At 34.1% G+C, this 15,675-nt stretch overlaps 1 protein-coding gene across 2 annotated transcripts; it reads right to left on the reverse strand.

Moving 5' to 3' along the window:
• Positions 196-10,085, reverse strand: LOC18614102 (RAB6A-GEF complex partner protein 1). Of its 2 annotated transcripts, XM_018113796.1 has the most exons (24): positions 9,731-10,085; positions 9,535-9,642; positions 8,901-9,049; positions 8,666-8,747; positions 8,152-8,567; positions 7,196-7,628; positions 6,873-7,096; positions 6,394-6,589; positions 6,138-6,283; positions 5,892-6,066; positions 5,722-5,775; positions 5,303-5,482; positions 4,527-4,639; positions 3,928-4,104; positions 3,126-3,183; positions 2,674-2,733; positions 2,515-2,556; positions 2,289-2,416; positions 2,065-2,200; positions 1,905-1,982; positions 1,629-1,745; positions 970-1,032; positions 789-876; positions 230-578 (listed from the first exon to the last, which is right to left on the reverse strand). In XM_018113796.1, exons 1-23 carry the CDS (start codon positions 9,875-9,877, stop codon positions 790-792), a joined length of 3,369 nt encoding a protein of 1,122 aa, XP_017969285.1. In that variant the 5' UTR covers positions 9,878-10,085; the 3' UTR covers positions 230-578; position 789. The 2 variants fall into 2 exon arrangements, with proteins under 2 accessions (XP_017969284.1, XP_017969285.1); XM_018113795.1 differs by having other exon boundaries at positions 196-876.

The following is a 15,675-nucleotide window of genomic DNA, read 5'->3' on the forward strand; positions in this document are numbered from 1 at the left end:
CTTCACCTTCTCACATGCACCATAAAGACAATGTGGATACAACCACCATCTGGTCCCAAAGAAAAAGGCTGAACCGCACCATCTCAAAACTATTATAAGAAATTTGCTTATACCATAGAGACTACAATCAAGCCATTACGATATGTGCTCCAACAGAGTGAACATCAATGTAAAGGAAAAAATAAATGCGAAAGAAAACAGCAGTCTTACTGCAGGTGCATTATTCGCATATCAGAAATCCGTTAAATACGGATTATTTAGATAATTTTTCAATAGAAAAACCAAAAAACATATATTCCAACAAAGGTTAATCCCGTATCCTCATGGGAAATCTGACAAAACACGAGAGTTCAGAAAATTTTCTACCCATCTCACCTTTGCTGAGGAACAAGTGATCAACTCTCGAGCTCAAGAACATGGTACAACAAGTGGTTTATTCGGGTGATTTGATTTATTTATATTCAATATTTTTACAGTCAAAAACAAATTATACAAAATGTGAAAAACAGTGGATTAAAAAAATTTTTACCTCTGAAACATGCAACTGGGCATGAATCCCTAGGAAGCTTAACCTCTATCTACAAAGAAGAACAATTTTTGTGATTCTAATGGCATACAAGATTCACTGTAATTCAAAGACCTAATCATTCTCAAGACTTGATTTCCACCGGTCGTCTTTTTCTTGATCAAAAAAAATAAATGATACACGCTTTCAACGATATTTGTTACTCAAGTGAATAGGCATTCCCTACCAGAAAAATTTTGGTTTGGTTAAACTTGATATCTACCTCATTTATCTTCTGAATGTGCGACAGATGAAAGTTCCTCTTCCAAAACGTCAAGCAAATCATGGTATTCAGCAAATGAAGGATGAGACTGAAGGAAAAAAAAGGTTCAAGAGTGGTAAGAAAGTCGGATTTGGATAATAACATTATGAAGATCACTATCAGAGCCGTAAAAGCCAAATACCTGCAATGTCAAACTATATGCTTTCCACAACCGCATATCATGCCGGAAAAGATCAAATAGAACCTGCACAAAACCACAAATGGATTGCTACTGTGAACCCAGAAGAACAAGAAATCTAAAGAATAACATCTTTGAACTCCATCCAGTGTCCTCTTCAAGACTACCTGGACCTTGAATAATATCTGCGTGCACCATTCTCCTCATCTTTGTTATCATCATGTTTTCCAAATTATTATTGAGATCTTTTAAAGAAGATGTTAAAAAATGTCAAGCATACAGAGATCTGCTTCTGTTCTGCCTCTTTTAAGGCAGTCTTGTAAACTTTGTAGCAGATTTCTCTAATTCTAGGATGGATTAATTTCATTTATCAAAAATAAAAAACAAAACAAAACACAACAAAATTGTCCAAGGAGGCTATCAAAGAACTTCATAAACTTCCCTCAAGTGGTTCCCCTTTAAAAACCTGGCTGAAGATGTTCGAAATTCCGACTGCTATTTCTATGAATTAAATTTTTTAAAGGGAAGTCCAGACCTTAAGGACGAATCTCTTATGAACTACCATTCTTCAAAGAGAGACAAGGTATGTTAAGTACATCACTGAAGGGAAAACTCAAACTATCCTTAACCAGAGTTTTAATGTTAAAAGAAGTAACTTATACCTCAGATCGTCTTAAAAGTGTGGCTAGGACAACTATCCACTCCTTGAACTTGACCGAGCACATATGAGCCAAGAGGAATTCAGCATCCAACCTGCTCTGCAATGTACCCATTTGCAGCTGGAGATATAAAGAAGCAAATTCAATCAGCAGAAGACTATGGAAGAGCAGGAAAAAAAATAGCAGAAAAAGAAGGGTAACTATTTCACCATATGGTATAAATAATAGAACAAAGGAGCAAAGCTAAGGACTATAACAAATTTCAGAAAAGAATAGCACCTTTTGCCCAATCAGTTCAAGCCCTGAAGCAAAGTTCTCCAACCGAGCAGAACCATATCTTTCTCGTTGAAGATATTCCTGCAATGTATTGTTTACTAGAACAAATGAGAAACACTTCACTCAAGAAAATGACATCTTGAACAAACTCTGCTTTGCTTACCACTAAATCAAACTGAGTGCCTTTTACAAATGCAACAAGCTTGGAAAGTTCCTTTCCCGACATTAAATAGCTAGCATGATTTTCCAATATGTTCTTGACAGGAGCTACATGAGCACTCTGCTCTTTGAATGAGGTGCTGGTTCAAACAAATATTTGGAGTGTGTATCATTTTGATATTAAAAAATCATAGAGGTAACGTAAAACAATTTATGGAGGTCAGTAACCTTTTATCAAGTGATGACCTCCTGTAGCTAGAACGAAAAAGAAAATAGCCCAAGAATCTAGGAGACAGTCTGTCAGAATCTGTAGATGCCTGCTCATAATCTCTCCCTGATCTCAATAAGAACCTCACCTTTAACAAAAAAAAGGAAAAGAGAAATCACAATCCAGCAACATTTTAATACCAAAAAATTTCATTAACACAAACATATAACCATGCCAAAATCATACCAGCTCTCCAGCAAGTTCATACAGTGATTCGTCTAGTGTTGCCTGCATATGATTTAACAATGCTTTCAACAGTCTTACAGTGCAAAAAAAAGCAGCAAAATTCAGGTAAAAGAAGAGAGAGAAAAATAATTACATAAGAACATATTAGCAAAGGCATACCTGCAATAAGCGCAGAGCACAATACTGACTAACAGCAGGACCTTCAAGCTTAGCAATTACCTGCACCATTTAAAAAACAAATGAATCAATCAAACTATTATGTAGAACAGGACTAACATTTCGAACAAGGAATTCACATGTAGGAAGAGAGAACGTTTCCCTCAATTCTCATGTATATACTTGCTATCCCATCTAATGAGGAAGAGAGCCACACAAAATTCATGGAAGATAAACACTCTGTAAATTTACTTTGGATGGGTTGAATGTAGCTAGTAAACTGTATAACTAAAGCATTCTTTTAAAACATGGCTACATACATGTATTAAGAATAATTCTAACATGTCCAACTCTCAAAAGAGGAAATATCTTTGCCAAAAATTGAAGAGTATATAACAATAAACATTATAGCTACGCTAAGGAGTTAAAAATTCCAAAGACAAGATGATTCTTACAAGAATGTAGCAAGCTGCAGTGCGGTACCATCTCCGCTGGAAGCAGTCTTCAAACAACCTTCCACAATAAAATTTGTGAGGGCAATTTTTTAAAGGAAAAGGGATCACAACATGCTAATAGCATATGATACATGAAGAAAACTGATGTGCTTGTTCAGAAAATGGAATCATAATGCAACTGATGCCCAATGTTTACTAAGCTGCAACTAATCCTTGGTGGAAGGAAAGGTCAAATATACCCAAACATCGTTCAAATATAATCAATCACAATAGAAGACCAGGAACAAGAATCTCATCCTTAGTTCTGCTCAAATCACAATATTTATTGATTAGAAGGAAAGCCAATAAGGCTGCAAGATGGGGTTGCAATTCAACCAAAAAACGGGATGTTCCCTTAAGGATAGCTTAGACAACCACCATCCTCTTTAATACTCAGTGAGCAGGGATGTCCTCCCTGCCCATCCTTAATTATGTAATGTTTGCCACTTCGGATGACTGAGATATTGTAAAATTGTCTCATGTGTAATTCATTGGGATTGTGTTCTGCTGTTAATTGGATTTGAAGTATCAATAATAAGTTATCTTCTTTGGCCAATAAAAAAAACACAATATTGCTGAAAAAATAGGTCAGGATTTCTGAAATAGTTTGTCTAGTTTATACAAATATAGATACATATACACATATATATGTAACACGACACAAATTGTTTATTAAATCCGGACTGATATATATGTTCAACATCTTTTCAAACATGTTTTGCAAATGGAAAACAAATTATGAAAGGAGAATTAAAGAACATACTCTGTTGATCTTCCTGCAGCAGTGAACAAATCGGCCCAATGTCTACCATCAGTTTTTCTTGCAACACTCACAACCACATCAAGATACTCTGGAAAATTTCTAATCAGATCACAGGTCTTCTCCAAAAGAGAGACATTCTGTTTTGGGACAGAGATCTTGTTTTTATTCACATTTTGCCTGAAAGGTACTAATATAATTTAGTTATAGATAAGATAAACAGAAAGCAATACAGCAAAAAGAACAGGGGAGAACAAAAATATACATCAAAACCTGCAGCCTTCCAGTGAACACATAGAGATGAAGATTGGTCCATAAAAAGGCTCAAGCAAAGCCGAAGAAAATTTTGCTAACCAGCAACTTATATGGAAATTTATACTTGTCAAGGTTAATAAGCTAAAAGCTAAAAACCACAATGGCAGGACTGCATCAAAATGCCCTCACATACATGCATAAAATGACACAACATGGCAGGTTACAAGCTCTTGAGCTAAGTTTTACAGCTTAAGTAGCAGTTGTATGCATTAAATCTGGTTAGTCTCCATTAAGTTTCAGTTTCATGACGATAATTTGGACAACCATTTTTCCCAATTAAATAATACCTTGAAATCTCAGCATCAAATACAGTAAAAAGAAGCCACTCCAAACAATGTGAAAAATGCGGCTTCTCTGCTGATATTTGTGCTAACCGTAAAGCTTCCTCGCTTTTGTTCCTCTGCAAGATGCAGAATCAGAAGTAGAATCAGAAAGAGTACCTACAACCTAGGCAACTGCACTGTGCTTTAAAACCAGTGGAACCAGCATCTACAGCTATGACTTTCAGCATATAAAATGAAACCACAAGGCACAGAGCAAGATTCTTTATGCTACTCAGAGACCAGATACTTCTTTACAGACAACTAAATTCTGTTCCAAAAAAGAAGTTGTAATAACATTTTGTGGTCAGGAAATGATAAACTTTTATCATTGACAGAAGATTCTTGGCAAGAATCTTCACATCCATCAGTTCAAAATGGCAATCTACAAAGAATGAGAAGGAACAATAAGTTTGACAAAAAGAGGCTTTTCATGTTCATTGCAGGCAGCCTTGAGGAACAAACCCACGGTTTGCACCATTCCTTTTGGCAGAAAACACACTGAGCTTAGTGCAAAATATATCCCAAAAACCATTAAACCAAAAGAATAAGTCGCTTCTTGATGAAACACAGGCTCGACAAAACAAATGGATCGATAGCTCCAATATCATAAAAATATAAGTAGTCAAATCCCTGCTAATAAACATATGAAATTTCACTGACCACATTTCCACATGAATTTAGACTTTAAATTAAAAAGGCTTTCAAATTTCCTGAGGAAGGAAGAGAAAGAAAAGTGATACCTGAATGAGGTGTCGAAGCAGGCAATGTAAAATAGTTTGAGCTTGGGGAGTTGGCTCAAAGCATGGAAACTCTGTGCATGCTGAAAAGGACATTCTTTGAGAAACACCAACAACAACCCCAGCATTTGGAAGAAGCCCCAGAGGGTACACCTCACGGTCAAATTCCAGCTCTGGATCCAACTATGAATAAATGTTTGAACTATTAAACTCGGTAGATGCACTAAATAACCAGATCAAGTGCCTAACATACATGAGATTGTAATATCTAAAAAATGATTGTATAGGAGAAACAATGACAACATGAGAAGTGCATAAAAGGAGCAACCAGATCAGACAGAAATCACATTCTCAGTTCAAAACCATCTAAAATCCCATAATATCATGAATAGTTTACCATAAAAGGCTTTGTGCAATAATACCTGCAAAAAATCCTCCTGCTTAAATGAGTCAACACCAGGAGATGGATACCAAACCTGTAAAAATAAGCTTCGAAACAGAACTTACATCAGACTAGTACAAACTAAGGGAGCTATATAAAAAAATGGTAAGAGCCAAATGTAGGAAACTATCAACTTTAACAGTAGGTTACCTGCATTCCTCGGTGGCCATAATCCAACCAAGAGACATCCTCAATTAGATTTGTTTTCTCCTCTGATTGACCACATGTAACCCAAAATAATTCAACAGAATCAGTGAGTTCCCTTTCCCGCCCATCATCCAAATCAAGTAGTGAAAGCTCCCCGTTCGCTCTCAGTATCAGACATCTAGAAAAGCAAGTACATATCAGAGGCATGCAGTGTGCAGCAAGTTCTATTCACCATTTAAAAGGCAATACCTTGCAGGCTCTCTGGCTAAAAAGTTTGAAGAAGATGAGATATGATTGTCAAGGGCACCCTCTCGTGGAATTTGATCAGGAATAAAACGCATCGCTGCAGGATGGCTCTTTGCAGTCATGATTGAGAGTTCTCGTACTGTAGAAAGCTGTTTGTCATTTTATCACTTAAAAACGTATGAAGAATAATTTGCACACTATTTTAAAAGCACTATTATTTACATATTTCAATAAAAGCAATTGGATAACATTCCTTTACCTGTAGGTCTGGAGTACTTGAAGGAGTCAATTCACCATATAATTTCACATGGAATATGTGCACGTCAAAACGGCGATAAGTGACTAGTATATAATCTTCATACACGTCCATCACCATTGGCTTTGCAAGCAATGGTTTACGACAAAGTAGAGAGCTTTGATCAAGGTGATACCGTGGATAGAAAAGCAACTCATACCTGCAGAATAAATTACATCAACCACAATAAACAACTGTAGATCATGAATTTAAAATGAAAAAATAGTAATTCATGAGAAAGTAATCATTACAAAGGAAAGGCAGAAAGAAAGAAGAGAAACTTGCTCCCAAAAGCTTAGAAATGAACTGGCTATTTGCGAAGGCTTGCCCATGCATTTCAGGCATCTATACATTTCCAGAAATTAATCAAACTACCATAAATGCATGGACAGACTAGACAAGTTCTGCTGAAGTAACTAAGAGGGAACGGATTTGTATCTTACATGTTAGAAGAATCAATGTAGTTGCAGACAACAACAATCTTCCCCAGCCATAACAAACCTTTGCATTGAATCTTTTGTTCCTGAGAAATATCTCCAAACACTCGCCACTTCTTCAGTCGTATATCATATAAAATCAGCCCATGGAGACCAGCAACGGCTAAATACATTCCATCCTTGCTCGCTGCCACATGTTGAACAGGCCAATTTTGGGAGATATAAGAAACCTGGAAAAAAAAAGGCAAAACCACATTAGAAACACCCACAATTTAAGGAAAATAGAATGAAGGCAGACAATTATCAAAGTTGTGATTTGGACATATAACTGGAAGGTTCAGATGTAGCATCTTAAGCTCATCAGTATCTTCTGACTGCACAACAAGCAACCTATCTTCTCCATAAATCACTTGACGGACATAAGTCATTCCTGAAACTCCTCTGCTCAGGCAACACTTTCCAAAAGAAAATGCAAGAATTCTCTCCAACGATCCTTCCTCAATAGCATAAAGCCTATATCCATATTCATCCCACTGCATCAGTGAGGTACCACCCATCAATGGTTCATATTTACAATCCTGGTTTGGCTTAACAACTGGAGAAGAAACAGAACTCAAACCAATTTGACGGATGGTTGACATTAGACGACATCCAGAAACAGACCAAACTGTAAGTCCTCTTAACTTCCACCCAACTGCAAAAGCAGAATTATCAGGTGTCCATGCAATACAACTAACAGAACCAGTGTCATCCATTGAATATCTGCCAAACAACAAGATCAAGAAGTAAAAAACTTTCATTCTTAACAAAAGAAGCCTACAGCCAGATAAAATTAGGGTTCAACAACTATTATACTTGAATCAGGCAAGAAAATAGAGAAAACCAGGCAAATATAAGACTCCAAATGCTTGCTAAGATAAGTATCAGAAAAGAAACTGATTAAATCACAAATTCATGAATTTACAATCCTCAGGTCCTTATATAGGGTACGCTAAAGGCTGTATTCAGTCTCAACCTAATTCACAATCACTAGATATTTGTTCCCTCTCTAAATGTAAGGTGCTGCTTGAGATGGAAGTAGATTTGTTCATTAGTATTTGTAAAAAGGATATGAGTGAAAGGTTGACAACTACAAGGAATGTGATTTACAGAACATTAGACGAGGCAAATGTACTATTTAAGTGCTCTGTAGAAAAATACAGTAATTATTTCACGAAGAACCAAAACTATGAACATCACATTATGCGACCAATTTTCTAGCTTTACCAATGAATACAACACTTACCCCCAGTCATATAAGGAGACAGTACGAATGAGCGACCCCGATTCAGCCAAGTCATATAACTCAACAACTCCTCTTCTGGTACCTACGGCAAGGATCTGTTGATCTCCAGCAACAGAAGTACATACAGCATCACCGGATCCCAAACTTTTTTCAGCTTTAATGGATTCAACTAGCTTTAAACCTTTCTTGCTCACAGAGCATGACACCAGTTGTCCGTCAGAATATAAGACTAATAGCAGCCTCATTGGAACACAAAACTCCAGTTGGGCTATAGCAGACTTCCTGGAGACTTTATAATTGGAGAGAAAAGCTCCTTGAGCTTCTCCAGAAGTAATACCATTAACTAGAGAATGTGGTAATGTAGTAACTTCACTGTTATTATGTTGAAAGGAATCGAGTTCAAAAGCTCCATAAAACTGTACAGAAAAAACAATACAAAAATTAAATTCTGTTTTTTAAAAAAAAAAACAGGAAGACAGGAGAAAATTGAAACTATATGTTATCTGTGGATTACCTCCCCCTTCCAGGAGATACTATATAAAGATCCATCAGACAGCCCTAGTAGCATATGTTTGTTATCACTCACAATATTGCTCCTACAGCAACAAGGTTAGAAGGAAATGATAAGAATGGTACTGAGAAAACTCAAATTAAGGTCAAAATTACTGAAACTAATGTTAGCAAAGATATACTAAATGGGAAAAGAAAGAAGGTGGGGGAGGGGAGTTAATTTTAACAGGGATACTTACACAGCCAAATCCTTTGCTGCAAACGGGACTTGTTCAATCAGAACACAAGTTATCGTTGCCAGATAAAAATTAGAAGGTTGCTTCCCTCCTATTTGTACTTTTCTCTCTGTGAACTGGACCTTGAAGATGTGAAGAAAGAAAGATGATGTCTGCAAAAGCCAAAAACAAAGATTATGAAATCCATAATTAAAGAAAGTTATGCTTTTAAATATCTTCAGAAGCAAGAAACACAAACAAATTGAAAACAAAAGGCAGTTAACAAGCATTATCTTTCATCCCTGATTTAAAAATCAAACACCATTTTAGCCATCATTCCTAACCCTAAAATAAACTAATCAGCTAAATATCATTACTTCCGCCACACCAATGTGATCAGATAAGAATTTAACAACTAACTGATCAAGAGCAATGCCGTATGAGCAGCTCCTCTACTTCATTTTAGTTTAGTGATTGACTTTACTCTTTAATTCCAAAATGCCATCCCTCTTATCATACTAAATCAACATTTAATCAAATAAAAATACAAAAACAGATACAACTTTAACTGAAATAAAAATTCCACGTAAAGCTAGCATAGTAAGCAAAAACCAATTTTACAGAAAAAAAGAAAAAGCAAAGATAGAAAAGAACTCACAAGAACGGCAATCAATTTGGAGTCAGGGCTCCAAACGGCCTGCAAATTCTCGCCTTCTCGCTGCACCGAATCCGCATCTCTCTTATACTTCCCTAACCTCACTCTATGCTGCAATCACCAACATAATTCATCAAAAAAATTAAAAAAAAACAAAAACCTAATCTGAAACAAAAGCATGCATTTGCAAAGGAAATACCTGAGAGGAGCTCCAGAGCTCGAGATGCGAAGGCGAAACGACGAGCAAGAGTCGGTTATTGACTTTGAGATAAATGATATTTTGCGACGAAGGACACTGCCCTTGCTCCAACGGAATCACCTGCGGATATCCATATGCCATATACATCTTTCTTCTCCTTCGATTACTATTGGCTTTCTCTCAGTTAGGGATCTAACTCAAGATATAGATCTGAGATTTTACAAAGCATTTTTGGTGAGAAGGAGAGTAGATTAGATCTTGTAGATCCAGGAGGAGAGTGGCATTTTCTGTACTTTTCTTTCAATATCGATCGTGTTTTTTACGTTTTTTTCATGTGATTAAATCTCTTTTTCTGTTCGAGGGGGAAATGCCAAAATGGATTTTGATTTTACGAAGAAAAAAAAATTAAAAAGAAAAAATGACGTTGCACCCTAAAGCCGGTCCCACCTTTGCTGGGTCCCACCTGAAGTCCATTTACGTTGGATTTTTTTATATAAAAATCAAAATCGGCATCTTAAACGTTAATCAATGGGCCGGACAAAGAGCGACAAATAAACATGTGATAATGGCCCTTCGAGAAGATAAAATTATATGAAATAGCATGTGTGGTGGGCCTTAAGCCGGCACAATAACCAGATCCACATCGCTAATTTGCTAGACGGACCAGAAATTTTAGCCCAAATTAAACCCACAATTTCAGAGAACTCAACGGGCCGATGGTTTTGTATGACAAACAAAAAACAGAGTAAATAGAGAGATTTGGCACAAAATATCATGTACAATGTAATTATTCATTCCATAATATTAAACCACATTATTCTATCAAAATAAATATTCACAATATGTTTAGTTGGCCTTAAAAGTAAATTAATGGGGATTTTGAATTCATGGAATGTTCCAAATCTTAATTATTATTGACATATAAAATACTGTATAATATCATTGTTTCATGAAATATCATCCCTAGCACATATGGTCAAGAAAAAAAAATTTATGTGAATTACTCCTCCAAATTGTGGTCTTGCTTCTTCTCATTGAAGGAAAGAAGTGATCTTTTATTTCTAATTTTCTCTTAATTATTGGATATAAGGAAGTGTCTTAAGCTTGAATAGGACCTTTCTATCTCTACATTCTAGAGATGAGTGAACATGAGCTAAAAGTGTTAAGAGAGTCAATAACTTTTTGTGCAAAAGGAAGCATTAATATTCAAATTTAATAGTTTCGTCAAAACCTCATTTCACAATTATCGTTTGAGTTAATGCAGAACATCGTCGCAACAAAATGATAAAGTTATTAAAACTCTTAATAAGAATAGATATGAGGATGAAATATTTATCAAGCTGTACTCCTATACCTTTTTTAACTATTGTTGAACAATGACTAAATTGACAACGCTTTTGGAGAACAGCTAAGAAGAACCGGGTCCTAAGTGTGACATCTGATAAGAGATCAATAATTTTATGAACAACTACCTCAATAAAGTCACTTAACTAGTAGCATAGGAAAAGGAAAGAGGCATAAGGTGAACTAAGTTTATGGATAGGTTGAGAGAGAAATGTGAGAACACAGGGAACAAGTGGTTGGTAGAGTTGAAAGGATGCAGAGCAGAGACATGTCGAAATCAGATATCAGAACACCCAAAGAAGAAAAAGTAAGTAAACAAGGGGAAAAGAGATCAAAAGGAAGCTTAAGACAGGGACTAGAGAGTAGATCGAAACCACCAAAAGTGACTTTGCATTGGGGGGAAAATCCAAATCAAGAGTCAAAACAAGAGCAAAAATGGAAGCCCACATTGAAGGTTGAAGATAAGATTATAATTGAGCCCGTGGGCGAACCCAAGCACGAGTGAGAGAGTGAAAGAGGAGACATGGATCAAACATTTTGGGGTTTAATCGAATTGGGTCCCTTGACATGTTGCTTAACCATTGCTAGCTTTTTCCCTTCTGTTCAGTTTCAACGGCAACAAGGACTGTACTCTTTTTGCTGTTAATCAAAGACCCTTTCTCCTTCTTGTTGGTTTTATATCACAAATAGTACTTCACCTTTTCCTTCTCCCCTGTTTTCATGGTGCACAACCCAACAGGCCCGATGCTTTTGAGTTCCAACCCATCTTGTCTACAAGTGCCGCAATTATCATCCACATGATAAATAAATAAATAAATAATCCCTTTTTCATTTTTTATTATTTCTTAATCATCATTTTCTTAAATTCTTTGTTCGAAATGAATAACCTTCGATAGTTTATGTTCGGTTTAATTCTATTATTTTGAAAATAATTAAAATATAAAATTCAAATTCATTTTTAAAACGTTAAATGATATGAATTATTTACTTCACTTTCCGTCCACAAAAAACATACATTTCATATGTATTAATTGGAACTAAACAAAGATCTAAAATATCCCGCAAGATATGGAAAATTGTCATCCATGATTCAACATGTCATGTTAGGAATTAAGCTTGGATAAGCATATCATGTACTATCAAATGGAAATAATAAAAAGTTGAAGCTTCTGCTACTGCTAAATGCACTAGCAAACAATCTAGCACACAATTCCCATTGTCCCACGCAAAAGTCGAAGTACCCTTTTTATTTTATTTTTTCTCTTCCTGAGATCGTTCATGATTTTTAGCCAAAGGGGGTTGAGAGATGAGTGAAAGGAACGTCGAGAGGCAGTTGGGCCATGGATGTCTCGTCCAGACCAGTTACACCCAAGACTTGGGCATTTCAATCAGACTTGTGAGTTTCATGGAGCAACCCTTTCGCTGATTTCACTTTCGAAAGGACGGTCTCCTAATCCAGCCATGATACAATGTTGGTTGGCCAGGGTTCGTGCCACCGACGATTTTTTATTTGTCATGTCCCTTCTCTTCCCTCTGCCCCACCGCACCCAAAGTTTTCCGTGGACCTCTTGATTCTCATTGTCCTCCCCTCTTAATCAAGTGTGTTCCATGTCCCACAGTGTTCATTCCTTTGTTAGTCCTTTTATTTCCTGTATGTCGTACTGTTGTAGTGTTTTTCCCCTTCATCATTAATGACAGAATAAACCCACCAATTTGTGTTTAAAAAACTCATTAACAGTTAATCAATATTTTTTTAAAACTGTTCAAGAAATTAAGTTCAAATCTCTTCGTCTCTAGATGCTCGATAAAAATTGGTGCACTGGTTTTCTCTTTTTGTCCATAAGCAAGCAACATTGAGGGTAGGACATGGAATTAAGCGTATAAATATATTTTTATGTTGGAAATATAGGTTAGAGAAAATGAATAAAAAAAAAGGACACACAATCTAGAAGGTATAAGCATCTAAATAATATATTCGTGGAGTGTCGTGTTAATTATCTAGTAGTAAACTTTTATTTTCTTAAGTTCTTGAAATGACTGATATGAGATTGCTCTATTAAACAATAACGCCCAAATCATATTTATTTTCCTTTCAAAGCATCTAGATTTCAAGCTAAGACCTCTACCTTAACTTCCACTCACTTTATTATTATATATTAAGTATCTACACATGGGATTATTTAATGATTTAATAATGACATACTAATTTTTAATTATCCTGACATCACTAGTATCATTAACTTTTTCTTTTAAACTAATGAAAGGAATTATAGAAATTTATTTTAAACAAAATAAACATTTCAAGATAAAATGATAGATATTTTATTTGAAAAATAAGACATAATATTTAAAAAAAATTTAAATTATTTAGAAAATTTCATAAATCTTTATTCTTCTATCTCTTATATTTTATTTTGTATAATATTTAAAAAAGCTAATAAACAGTTCAAAAAAATTCAAATAAGTTTTTATATTTTTATTGTATTAAATCAAATCCTAAAATTCAAATAAGTTTTTATATTTTTATTGTATTAAATCAAATACTTATACTTTTATTTTGAGTTAAATAAATTTTTATATTTTTATTTTAAATTAAATAAAATTTTATAATTAATTATTATCTTTATTAAAATGTCATTTATCGCTATATACCACGTGATGCTAATGTGATATGTTAATATATCATAATTGACGATGATGTGACATGCTGACATATCATAATTGATGATAACGTAACATAATAATTTGATATAATAATAAAATCATGTGACTTTTTTATCCTCCATATTGACTTTATATTAGTTTCATGTTGATATAAAATAATAAGTAATATTTCAACTAATGATCATTAGTTATAAAGATTTATTTGACTCAAAATAAAAATGTAGAGATTTAATTAAACGCAATAAAAGAATAAAAACTTTTTAAATTTTTTTAAAATAATTTAAGAATTTATTTGAACATTATACATTTTATTTTAAATCAAACAAGTTTTTATGATTAACATTTAAGTAATAGTTATTAATTAAAATATTATTTATTATTTTATTTTATATAATGTTGACGTGATATATTGATAAATTATAATAAATGTAACATGACAATATAACATAATCATGTGAATTTTCATCATCTTATATAGATATCATGTGACATAAAAAAGATAAATAATATTTTTATTGATAATAAATAATCAACAATTAATCATATAAACTTTATTAAATGGAATAAAAATATTAATTTATTTAAATTTTTTATATAAGAGAGATAATTTTTAAAAAAATATTATATAATAAAATAAGCAAATAAAATAAAACAGAGCGACAAACCATGCCGTATGGAGTGTACTTAAAAATATTGAAAGCAAAAGAGGGAAGAAGACAACGTCAGTAATTAGCAACCGAACTGTGCGAGAAAAGAAAAAGAAAATCCAAAATAAGAGCAGGGTCGTGCAAGCAATGATTAGTGATGGGAAGTTGATAAAAAAAAATAATTGTGATTGCAGCTTTGAAATCCTTGTTTTCTGAGAAATTATTGCTTTTTTTTCACCGCTTTTAAATTAATTAATTGATTACAATGTCAGGTACAGACAATGGAAGCTCTAGCTAGGGTCGAGTAGGCCTTGCATCATAACACACGGCGGTCCCTTATTAAAATATTCAATCATTTCCAAAGTTAAAAATTTTAAACGGCTGTACTCCCTCTCTCTCCTTATCTGCATTAGCCATTTGTAGCATTTCAAACTCTAAATAAATTATTCTGACGTAATTTGCTAAATTTCATATATATTATAAATAAGATTTAAGACATTTTCTCGTAATAAATTTAAATTTGTAAATTAATGAAAACTTATTATTTAGGTTCATCAGACTACATGATTAATCAATAACATCGGTGAGTATAGTGATAAAATTTAATATTGAGTCGTATGTAGTGAGAAATTTCACTTTAATTTGTATTGAAATGTAACAATTACATAATTAATCAAATATTATTTATTAAAATACTTTAATTATAAATCATTAAGGTTTGATTTTATGATTATTATCTTTCTTTGAAAGGATTGAAGCTTAATTCATCAACTTCCAATTAATACATGTTTCAATAGTGTAAGAAAAAGTCAAATTAAATTATTTTTTTTTTGGTTTGCGTGTGTGAAAATGTTTAAGAATCAAATCCAATGATTATGAGCACTAGAAACACATGGTAAAAATTTAGAATAAAATAAACAAAGACTAAACGTAATGAATCCTCTACTTTATTACTTAATCCTCGCAGATAGAGTCAATTAGGCAAAGATAATTATTAAGAAAAAGAGACGATGCATCGAATGCTTACTTGTTGCTGCTGATGCCGATGATTGTTGTTTAGCCGTCCCCGCGTCTCTTACAGTTCCACTTCCTCACTCCTTCCATTTACAGCACGTGACACGTGTGCCATTTTCCCACTCTTCCGAGAGATTCGATCCACTCACCTTCCTCCCTTTATTTATTATTTTTTTAAAGAGGGTACCCCCAAACGCAGCCTTCCTTTACTCCGAATGTCACCATCACCCCACGGCCTACTCTACCTCACCCACCAATCAAATCTATCCACCCATG

Source organism: Theobroma cacao, chromosome 1 (assembly GCF_000208745.1).
Source record: "Theobroma cacao cultivar B97-61/B2 chromosome 1, Criollo_cocoa_genome_V2, whole genome shotgun sequence".
In the NCBI taxonomy this organism is placed as follows: Eukaryota; Viridiplantae; Streptophyta; class Magnoliopsida; order Malvales; family Malvaceae; genus Theobroma; species Theobroma cacao.

Bases quoted from the DNA above. Each gene is read 5' to 3' on its own strand.
- LOC18614102 (XM_018113795.1), bottom strand. From the start codon at position 9,877: ATGTATATGGCATATGGATATCCGCAGGTGATTCCGTTGGAGCAAGGG. The intron at 8,568-8,665 runs GTAATCCACAGA...TTTTCTGTACAG, and splicing joins GTATCTCCTGGAAGGGGGAG to TTTTATGGAGCTTTTGAACT. The intron at 2,557-2,673 runs GTATGCCTTTGC...AATCATATGCAG, and splicing joins GTGCTCTGCGCTTATTGCAG to GCAACACTAGACGAATCACT.